The sequence below is a fragment of the Helicoverpa armigera genome, chromosome 11 (assembly GCF_030705265.1).
Source record: "Helicoverpa armigera isolate CAAS_96S chromosome 11, ASM3070526v1, whole genome shotgun sequence".
Lineage (NCBI taxonomy): Eukaryota > Metazoa > Arthropoda > Insecta > Lepidoptera > Noctuidae > Helicoverpa > Helicoverpa armigera.
Genome location: NC_087130.1, coordinates 6,341,094 through 6,352,234, shown reverse-complemented (window position 1 = coordinate 6,352,234; position 11,141 = coordinate 6,341,094). Strand labels below are relative to the sequence as shown.

The 11,141-nt window shown below is 39.4% G+C and overlaps 2 protein-coding genes across 2 annotated transcripts; one reads left to right on the top strand and one right to left on the bottom strand.

Moving 5' to 3' along the window:
- The first annotated feature begins 413 nt into the window (after positions 1 to 413).
- Positions 414 to 2,964, top strand: LOC135117603 (E3 ubiquitin-protein ligase Fancl). Its single transcript, XM_064037077.1, has 4 exons — positions 414 to 1,074; positions 1,241 to 1,399; positions 1,484 to 1,671; positions 1,988 to 2,964. Exons 1-4 carry the CDS (start codon positions 585 to 587, stop codon positions 2,090 to 2,092), a joined length of 942 nt encoding a protein of 313 aa, XP_063893147.1. The 5' UTR covers positions 414 to 584; the 3' UTR covers positions 2,093 to 2,964.
- Positions 2,965 to 7,451: 4,487 nt separating this feature from the next.
- LOC135117503 (COP9 signalosome complex subunit 1-like) lies at positions 7,452 to 10,297 on the bottom strand. The gene is made up of 4 exons (XM_064036876.1): positions 10,155 to 10,297; positions 9,997 to 10,073; positions 8,562 to 9,908; positions 7,452 to 7,973 (listed from the first exon to the last, which is right to left on the bottom strand). Exons 2-4 carry the CDS (start codon positions 10,006 to 10,008, stop codon positions 7,881 to 7,883), a joined length of 1,452 nt encoding a protein of 483 aa, XP_063892946.1. The 5' UTR covers positions 10,009 to 10,073; positions 10,155 to 10,297; the 3' UTR covers positions 7,452 to 7,880.
- Positions 10,298 to 11,141: the final 844 nt, after the last annotated feature.

Sequence of the window (11,141 nt, the reverse complement as noted above, 5' to 3'; positions counted from 1 at the left end):
ATCGGCTGCATCCGCAACTTACTTATGAATAAGGTAGTCAAATTAATATTTACTAAATTCCCTGCGAATCTTATTTAGTTTCGTTTTTCGAACACAAAATATGTGGAGAGTAGTATTCATTCGAACTGAGTTGGGACTAGTTGGGTTGGGGGAGAGATCGACGAACGACTGGAATATCTTTACCGTGACTGGAGCTACCATCATAATAAATAAAAAAGTTTTATTTGTTCGACTCAGAATGAAATTCCAGAAATATCTTTCTATCAACCTTACCTTGGCACGATTTTTTAATTATTATTGTTTTTTTTTATTATTTTACTGAGAAACTTGGGGAGAATAGGAAACAGGGATCGGGTTGTTATTTCTTTAATTATCTGTCGGCATAAATTTGACAATGTCAAATTGTCAAACGGCCAAATGGCCATGCGCGTCATGTCATCTCTCGTCAATCAATCTACAATAACAAACAAAGAAGTTAGGCACCTATATTGTAAAAGTCGTAAGTCAGTAAGGATAAGGTGTTCTGGTATTGCCGAGAAAATCAAGATTTGAACTCAGATCACATATAATTTTTGCCAAAGAAAATGGATAAACTGGGGCTGAATAGCTCTATTACTAAAACTAAAGAAGACTTGGATTTACTATCAGTTTTAGAACGTTTAGACGATTCTTTGCAGCAGAATACACAACTTATACAACTGGTAAAATCGAACCTGCTTGATGAAGACATTTTAAATGAAATAAAAACTATAGTCAGTCTTGGAACACTTCGCTTGTACTTTGGTAAAACTATGAGAGACTTGAAAATTGTAATAGAGGATAATGATAGAGAACACGAAATAAAAGTGCATTACAAAGGCCCTAAACATTTGATTATATCAGATGTAAAGTTGCCCAACTCTTCAGCACATGAACATGAATTTGGATGTATCACAGAGATTACTGAGTTATTCAATCAGAATGTGAAAGACCTGGCTAGATATTTTTATGAATTAGAAAATATTGATGAGTTTTGTACTGTTATGGAACCGATTGTAAAGTCATTCAAGGATAATTACAGAAGAATATTCCTTGGTCAGTTTGAAGTGCAACAAGAATATAACATTCATTAAGAGAGAATTGATGATTGTATTAATACTACTGACTGTGCGGCCTGTTAAGCTAATGTGAAAGCTTACATAGATGCTTAAAACGTTACAAGCTAGATAGAAGCTTGAATTAAAAGTAAGATATCTTTCAGATGATAGGACATGGCTGCATGTGGAGGTGACCCCTGAAGGCTTTGCCACTAATATTCACCTTGTTGGTCAGTCAGAGTGTTGGCACAATAAGCTACAGGCAGGGCTTCTCCATTGGGATCATGATAAAAATATTGTCGATAATATTATGGCCATATTTGGTAATTTTCAATTTACTATGATACTTAGCGCTTAGTTAAACATTTGCTACATAAGTTCTAGTTATTTTTTTTTGTTGTTTTTAGATTTCAGTCAATTTTCACATCCCACGTCAAGTACATCGGAGGTTCCAAAAATGGATAGTGAAGATGATAACTCTGCAGCATGTGGAATATGTTTATCCACAAGTCTACCTGATGTTCCTGGATTGCCACTACCCCTCTGTCAAAATTCATTGTGTGGGGTTTATTACCATAGGACCTGTTTGTATCAGGTATAATACCTATTACCTATACCTACCCATAATAATTTTTGGTTTATTTCTTTCTTTCCAAAATCTTTGTGACAATTCAAAGTCTTGTAACATCATATTTATCCCGTTGGTCGGTCAGTGGGTCGTCTTAGGGGCGGACAAACTTTCACAAAGCAGCCTGGACGTTAATGATTGATAACCTGTGCACCGAAGAGTATGCTAATGTCAGTCTCTCCAGTCGTGTCCGTCCCATAACTGGCATGCTCATTTCCTGATATGAGATATGAGTCTAGGACACTGTTAAAAGCCTGTAAATTTATTTATCTTTTTTTTTCAGTGGTTAGTGGCATGTGCTGGTAGTCGGCCCCCTGCCTTTGGCGTCGCGAATGGAAGTTGTCCAACTTGTCTTCAGCCAATTACGTGCAGTGAAAAAGATAATTAATAAAATAAATAAAAATGGTACCTGAATGATGCCTAATGTTTATTTGATGCCCAATGCTGTGGTTGTTTACATACCTTATCTAAATAATACGTAGGCATAAAGGTGCAAATAATAAAATAAGGCTCTTAAATGCAAAAGTTATTAGGTACCGAAGGTTGATGTTTGTTACTGTTTCACGCTAAAACTACTGGATGAATTTATTTTTGTTATCAACGTGAGGGAATTAGTTTCCACGAGGCGCGGGTGAAACCACAGGCGAAGCTGGTTTATACTTTATCATGGGGTGCTCTGTCTGATGAGTATGGGTTGGAGTGCGGGGTGAGGCAGGGGGGGATTACCTCGCCTCGTCTCTTTAACCTTTACGTCAATCGCCTGATTGTTGAGCTCAGCAACGCCAAGATCGGCTGTCACATAGACGGAGTCTGTATTAATAACATCAGTTACGCTGACGATATGGTGTTGCTGAGTCCTTCAATTAGCGCCCTCAGACGACTTGTTAAAATCTGTGAAGATTACGCGGTAGCACACGGACTCAGGTACAACGCAAAAAAATGCGAGTTATTGATTTTTAAGGCAGGTACCAAATGTTACACTAACGTACCAGAGGTAACTATAGGTAATACTCCGTTAGCCCGAGTAACAAAAGTTAAGTACCTGGGTCATTGGGTGACTGATGATCTTAATGATGACTTAGATATGGAAAGGGAGCGCAGGGCGTTGGCTGTGCGAGCTAATATGTTGATCCGCAGATTTGCACGTTGTTCCAAACATGTTAAAATAACTCTTTTCAGAGCATACTGTCAATCATTTTACACGTGCGGTCTGTGGGTCAGATACACGCAAAGGGCATACAACGCCCTGCGTATCCAGTAGGTACAATAACGCATTTAGGATGCTTATGGGCCTACCGCGTTTTTGTAGTGCCTCTAGGATGTTTGCCGAGGCTAGGGTCGATGGCTTTCATGCGATTATCCGCAAGCGATGCGCTTCAATTCTGAGGAGAGTACGCGATAGCTCGCACAGCATCCTGAATGCTTTGTGCGATAAATGGGACAGCCCTATGCTAGCCCATTGGATACGGATACATAGTAATAATTTAAGTTATTTTTACTAACACTAGGTTAAGTATTCTTTTACTAACATCTTATGGATCGTGTATTTTGGTCTGAAATAAATGTTTATTATTATACCTGTATGTCTCTTCCAGACCTCGGGACTATAGAGTCCCGGATTTTTGGGAGGCGAACGTGGGGCCGAAGCCAACACGCTGAAGCCCTTTTGAGACAACTTTAATGAAATGGTGACACAAAACCGACGATTATCCCTGTATACACTATAGAAATGTACCCAAGGACAATCCCCGGTTCTGTGCTAAACTATTGCTAACTATGGATGAAAACTACTTGGGCTATTGTGATGGGATGCTAATGGACTAGGAATGGGGTAACTACGGGAACTATGGCACCTGCCGATGACAATGTAGTAAATACATGTTAAAATGGCAGGTGGAGACTCGCCAACTCACTTACTGGGCCCCCGGGAATCAGTCACTGAAAAGCAACAAGAGGGCAACAGGGACATGAGCGGCTGAGAAGGGTGAGGATACCTCGGCGGACTTTAAACGCAGATCACGCGCTCCCTGTGGGTCCAGCATCACCGGCCCACTCGCCACTTACCACGAGGCACCTACCCTCCGAGCAGGACTAACCTTGCTCTAGCGACTCCACTCTGACCGGCCGATGAAGGCAAGCCAAGAGGCGGGAGACCTATCCCCCGTCATGCTTCACTCCGGCAAGCCGGAGATGGGGGACAGTATACTCTCCCTGGAGCACTCGGATATATAGCCCCGCGGGGTCGCTACTCCCCGTCATCCGCCTCAGATGCCCTGCGGGGCTTATTATTATTTATGTTATTTCGTTTCCTTCTCTTTAGAGAGAGTATAGAACCTTACATGCGGGCCGGAGCCAAGCTTGTAAGGGATGATTATATAGAAAATGTAGATGATAGTGTGGATGATGTAAGAAATTTGCGTGTAATGCGGCAGGTGTTAAGTATGGTGGCTTTTTGAAGCATGTGTAGTGTATGGGCTGGCATGTGTAGTGTGTTGAGACTTTGTAAGAGAGATTTGGGTATGATACCGGTAGATGACAGGACTATGGGGACGATGTGAACGGTTTGCGCTTTCCACTGGGTTTTTATTTCTATCGCGAGATCCTGGTATTTACTCAGTTTCTCCGAAATGGTGGTTTGGATGTTGTGTGAATTAGGTATTGCAATGTCTATTAAGTAAACTGTTTTAGTAGTTTTATCGTGTACTGTTATATCCGGTCTATTGTAATGTATGGTTTTATCTGTTATTATTGTGCGGTCCCAGTAGATTTTATGATTCCTGCCTTCTAAAATTGTCTCAGGTTTGTATTTATAATATGGTACTATCTTATCTATGAGTTTGTATCTGTAAGCTAGGTGTTGGTGTATGATTGCTGCAACCTGGTCATGCCGGTGTTTGTAGTCGGTCTGCGCAAGGGATTTACATGCTCCCGTAATATGTTGTATCGTTTCAGACGCAGTGTTGCAGTGTCTACATAGGTCAGTCGGCTGAGTTTGGTCTTTTATAATGTACTTTCTATAGTTCCTAGTAGCTATAATCTGGTCTTGTATAGCGAGCATGAACCCTTCGGTCTCCGGAAACAACTCGCCTCTCCTGAGCCATTCGTTCGACTTAAGTTTATCGACGTGTGGCTGGCACAGGAAGGCTCGGTGTCTTCCGTGTAAGGCTTTGGTGGACCATGCTGCTATTTTTTGTTGTGTGTTTGTTATTGTTTCGTTAGTTTGTGTGTTTCGGTCGTGTAGGTTGAGTGGTGTTAGTTGTATGTCGGTGTTCGTGATGTGTCTGTGTAGTGGTGAGTGTTCAGATTTGTTGTGGAAATATGTTCTGAGTGTCGATATCTGCTTGTTGTGTAGGTTGTGTATGTCTATCAATCCTCTTCCTCCTTCTTGTCTTGGTAGTGTGAGACGTTGTGTGCATGATTTGGGGTGGTGTTTTCTGTGTTTAGTGAATGAAGTGTTAATAGTGCGTTGTAGATTTTGAATGTCGGTATTAGACCATTGTATGATTCCGAAAGAGTATGTGAGGATGGGTATTGCGAATGTGTTTATAGCTTTAATTGTGTTTCTGGAGTTAAGGTTGGTTTTTAAGATGAGGTTGACGCGGTGTGTAAATTTTTTACGTAGTTCTTGTTTTGTGATCTTTTGCTGTATTTGTCTGGACTGTTTGAACCCTAAGTATTTGTATGTACTGTGTTGATCGACTGGTTGTACTGTTTCACCAGAGTCAAGTGTGTAAGTGTTATTTTGTACTTTACCTTTGACTATTGACAAGATTTTGCACTTGTCTACGCCAAATTGCATGTATATGTCATTGGAAAACTGTTGAGTAGTGTCGGCTAATTTAAATAGGTTGTTTATGTCAGCTGCGTACAATTTAATATCGTCCATATACATGAGGTGTGTCAGTGTGTATTGTGTGTTGTTGTTAGATAGTGTGTATCCTGTGTTAGTTTGATCGAGTAAGTGAGATAGTGGGTTTAGAGCCATACAAAACCACAATGGACTTAGAGCATCTCCCTGGAAAATTCCGCGTTTTATAGATATTGGTTCGGTAGATACAGATGAAGGCCCTTGATTGATTTTAAGTGTGGTTTGCCAGTTTTGCATGGCAGATTGTAAGAAAAGTTTAAGTGTCGGGTGGATTTTATAAAGGTCTAAAACATGTAGTAACCAACTGTGAGGGACGGAATCAAAGGCCTTTTGATAATCTATGAACATCGCATGAATCTCCTTTTTGCCTTTGACTGCGCTGTTTGTGGTGACTGCGTCGATTATAAGTTGCTCTTTGCAACCTTGGCTGTTCTTTCGACATCCCTTCTGTTGTTCAGCCAGTATGTTGTGTGTAGTTAGGTGGGTGTATATGACTTCACTTATACAGGCGGTGAGTATTTTGTATAGGGTTTGTAGACAGGTGATTGGTCTGTATTTGGCTGGATTGACGGTGTCGTTTGTATCCTTTGGTATCATATACGTGACTCCATGTGTGATGTATGTTGGAAGTAAGTGAGGTGAATTAATGAATGTGTTCAGATGATTGTGTATGAATGGGTGTATGCGAGTGAATTTTTTATACCAATAGTTGTGTATATTGCCGTAATAGTCGTGGTGGCCTAGTGGGTAAAGGACCAACCTCAAGTACGAGGGCGCGGGTTCGATCCCAGGTCAGGCAAGTACCAATGCAACTTTTCTAAGTTTGTATGTACTTTCTAAGTATATCTTAGACACCATTGGCTGTGTTTCGGATGGCACGTTAAACTGTAGGTCCCGGCTGTCATTGAACATCCTTGGCAGTCGTTACGGGTAGTCAGAAGCCAGTAAGTCTGACACCAGTCTAACCAAGCGGTATCGGGTTGCCTGGGTTACTGGGTTGAGGAGGTCAGATAGGCAGTCGCTTCTTGTAAAGCACTGGTACTCAGCTGAATCCGGTTAGACTGGAAGCCGACCCCAACATGATTGGGAAAAGGCTCGGAGGATGAGTTGTGTATATTGTCTGTGCCTGGTGCTTTCCAGCTGTGTGTACGTTTGAGGACATCTATGAATGTGTCTATTGGTATAAATTCATAGTTCATTTCGCTGATTTCAGATGAAACTTGGTTTAACCATTCAGCGTTGTTGTTATGCTCTACAGGGTTTTCCCATATATTTGCCCAGAATTCTCTAAGGGCTTCAGGGGAAGGTGTTTCAAGAGTGTGTTGATTAGTGTTGCTGTTAGATGTGAGGTTCCTGTAGAAGATTTTCTCATTATTGATAAATTTTTATTATTATACTTTATCATAAAGAGGACACGTGTTTTACGTTTGCACCTTAACTACTGAAGCGACTTTGAATTATTGTTGGTAAAGTTGTATCCTCGGCCGACAGTCTATATTTAATCCCGACACCGGAAGTTGTGGTTTTAATAAACACCTAAACCGATTTCCTAGGATGCTCCTTCAAAAGTTGCCATGTTAAAATGTTGGGTTGCAACCCGTTACATTTATTGTAAAGACCCATTGTATAGATATGTGGGTAGGTGTAGCAGTTATACTTAAAAACGCTTTCGTTTGCACTGAATCCGAAAAGGGCTCTGACCTGCCTGATGTCTATATGTCTGTACCTTGACCTGTACCCTATTAAAAAAATATTTCAGTTGGGTAGCTACACTATTCCCAGATGATATAGGCGATATTTAATCCGGGTACGCTAAAGCAGGTTACACGGGACGCAAGTGAAAGCAAGAGAAACGGCTACTATTGAATAAGTAAAACAATTGATGCTTTTACTTTTTAATTAAAAATTACGTAGACATAATATTTTGTGGTTACATAGAATAATTCAGTATAAACAATGTTGAGAAAGAATGCTTGCACCAGCTGTTCATGTTTCTGTGATTGCTGATAAAACATTTTCCTTAAAACAATAATTATCAGTAGTTTGCAATGGCAAAACTGTTGAAACTTTGCGGGCCTACTCCTGCAGTCTCATTAAACAAAAAAACATAAGCAGATACTCAGTACACAAAAAGAGTTCTTTTTAAAAATAAGATCTGATTTCATGTGACAATATAAATCCAATTAGAGAGGAGCAGTAACAAAAAAGTCCAACAATGTTCATCTGTATGAAATGCTTGCTCTAAATTGGTTGATAGTGGCATTTAAATTGTCACGACAAAACTTTAAGTAGACTATGAGTAAATTCATCACAACGGCACTGTGTCAAATGTACGTGGAGTGAGGCTGGTGCTGGATCCTGGTGCTTCACCACTTTGCGGGCCTGTGTCTCTGCCAACATTCTGAAAACACATTTTATTATTTTTAATTTTACATAGTTATTTTTATTTAAAACTAGCTGACCCGAGAAATTCGTATCGTTTAAACCTTCCCTGGACCTCTACAAACATTTTAAAACCAAAATAAGCCAAATCGGTCCAGCCATTCTCGAGTTTTAGTAAGACTAACGAACAGTAATTCATTTTTATATACAGGAATGAATTTTATCCAGTGCGCAAACTTTGTCAACTTATAGTTAAATAAGTTTTATAGATACGTATATTTTTATTTTGTAGTGTTTTAGTACAAAAAAAAGTTATTGATATCGAAAGATGTTTATTTTGTAACCGATAGTATGGTCACAGTCGTCATAGTAGGCACGGCGGAAACGCGAAACCGGTTTACTAACGCGAGCTCCGCTAGGCGCGCGTAAGAATAGTTGGTATCCATATTTTGCTGATTTTGGGGCGGACAAAAGAATGAAAAAAATTTTTTTACTGATGATGTAGAAATGTTCTGTTAATGATTCTGGACCACCAGTTTTTTTTGCGCACTGCTTAAACTTCATTCCTGTATAAGATAATAAAACAACCTAAAGTTTCAAATCTCACCTTCACATGAATTTGATTTTTGAGCATTGCAGCACGTAAAATAAGCATAGAAGTTCTTCGTTGGTATTCTTTCCCCATGGCCAGGCTCCTTTCAAAAGTAGTACTCCTTTGATCCACATCTTTAGCATACAATATTTTGTTGTGGGAATCAATACGAGCTTGGATCTGGCCATCTAGTATTAAAAGCATCAACTCATCCTCCAGAGCATTCACAGTACGATTGAATGCTGCAGCCATCAAGCGCATGTCAGCCGACAGGTATGGACTGAAGTATTGAATCAATGCTCTGTTCCTTATTTGCATGTACAGTGAGTTTAGATGGGGAGCTAAATACATGTCTAACAGTAGATTATCTCTTATTTCATCCAATAGCCTTAAGCAGGAAGCATACTTAGATTCATAGAATTTAAAAATTATGTCACGTAACTGCGGTTCTAACTCTAAAAATAATTTAAAAGAACTGCTAACTATGACTTGCTTTTGTAATTCAGAACGATCAAATGTAGCAAGTGCACACAATCCACCATAAATGGCAACATTATTGCTGCTAAGAAGTTCAGGGTAGTCACAATGATCAATGCTGGCTGCTAGGAAGTGTTTAGCAGCAGACTTGTACTTCTTTGTAGCTAATTCTGCTAGACCAGCAGCACATTTTAAACGGGTCAGTATTGACTGGTTAGAGTCTTTACCGGGGACTTCATTGAAATCTGGAGTGCCTTCTGCTTTAGATACGTAGTTAAGAACGTGAGCCCAGTTCTGCAGATACACTGAAACTTTCACAACATTTAAGCACATCATTATAATGTGTTTGCCACTTGTACAGTAATCTCTGGCTCTTGAGTAACACTTGAGGGCACTTGTGAGGTCACCACAATCAAGATAATGGTCACCAAGATCATCATGACCTCTTCGAATACTCTCTTTTATTGAATTTGTTTTGTAATTCTTGAGGTCTGTATCTAATTTTTCCAACTTTATAGCAGCCTTCTTGGTTTTTGATTCAATCCATATAGTGTCCAGGACTGGGATATCTTGTGAACCCATTTGTACGGCAACATCAGGCAAGCCTGCAGATGCAACTGCCTCAGCCAGTTTTTTGTGAAGGGTTTGGTAAAGGCTTACGTTATATGTTGTCATGACGTAGGAAATAGCCATTTTCAGAGCTTCCAATCTGAGGGAAGGACAATGGTCGGCTACAAACATCAGTCTATACAGTTTAGCAAATCCAGTATAAGAAGCGGCGTATGTTTCCAGATCCAGAGTAGGATTGTCAACCACATAACATTCAGTTTCATTGTTTTCGTTATCTTCAGGTGGAACATCCACCTGCATAGGTTCAGCTGTGTTCTGAAAATAAAGACATTATCGTTATGTTTGTTACTTGTATTAATGTAATCATTGTCTACAAAGGACTCATAATTGCAAATATACTTACCATTTCGAACATTTTCTATTGTGTACTTGACTTGTAAAGAAAATACGCGAATTCCACTGTCAACGCAGAAAACCAACCTAAAACAAAGTGTTTTCAACAAATTAGTTGTTCAATATATTTGAAATGGACAAAGGTTAATACCAAAATTAAACACTCACTCAGTATATGTACACAAGATGATGATTGTAACAGTAATAATTATTATCAAAATACCTTTATCATTACGTTTCTTCTTGGCAGCGGCATTTTTCTTTTGACGAGGTATATTTTAGTGTTGCCAATTATCATTTAGTATGTTTTATTTTCATACTATGTTGCCATACATTCTGTAAGTAATTTAGTTGGTTGTGTTGATGTCAGATTATTTGCGGATCAACATAGTGAGTTTCACGGAGGAAACTTCTGTGAGTGCAGTGGCGCTTCAGTCGACTGTGCCATCTCGAAGTTCCGTGACATACCTATTATGATTTTTAGTCAAACCAAAGAGAAACCCGAGACCCCATTACAGTTTTCTTAAAACTCGATTTTCGAACTCTTTTCGAAACTAAATCCGCGCCTGAGTGCGCTCATGTACATCCCCATACAATACATGTCATGTATGTTCATTCATACCTAGAATTAGTTTGGACAGACTCCTACTTAGACTTCGTTTTCGGTCACCAAGCTGTTTCATAGGAAAATATGATGTATGTACCAAGTTTTATTTTTACGACTATAACAAAATATAAGGTATTATAAATATTTTAGGGGGCCCCTATACCATAAACTAATAATTGCGCTTGAAATATTCACAAAACTAGCACATAGTACGTTTGTTATTTGTGATATTACTTAGATTAAAAGTACCTAAATTGTTGTATCGAAATTAATATTTTGAGTGGCTTCCATAATAATAGGCGTTAGTTTTAGGGTTTTAGGCATTGGTACAAAATTTTATGTCAAGATGGTCCTAACCACAGACCGACCGACCGACCGACCGCGCCAAACTTTGCTTAACCGACTGATCTGCAATCTGCAATGGGGTCGTTCAAATATTACGTTAGCAGATTTATTACAATTATTTACCCCCATCTCCCTTGTCAGCAAAAGTAAGCCAAGCTTTTACCCTCCCCATGCTTACGTAAACATTTCTCAATTAAAATGTA

Excerpts from the sequence above, each read along its gene's own strand:
- LOC135117603 (XM_064037077.1), top strand. The coding sequence starts at position 585 with ATGGATAAACTGGGGCTGAATAGCTCTATTACTAAAACTAAAGAAGAC. Across the intron at positions 1,075-1,240 it reads TTACAGAAGAATATTCCTTG|ATGATAGGACATGGCTGCAT; the intron begins GTCAGTTTGAAG and ends GATATCTTTCAG. Across the intron at positions 1,672-1,987 it reads ATAGGACCTGTTTGTATCAG|TGGTTAGTGGCATGTGCTGG; the intron begins GTATAATACCTA and ends TTTTTTTTTCAG.
- LOC135117503 (XM_064036876.1), bottom strand. Across the intron at positions 7,974-8,561 it reads AAAATCAAATTCATGTGAAG|AATGTTGGCAGAGACACAGG; the intron begins GTGAGATTTGAA and ends ATGTGTTTTCAG.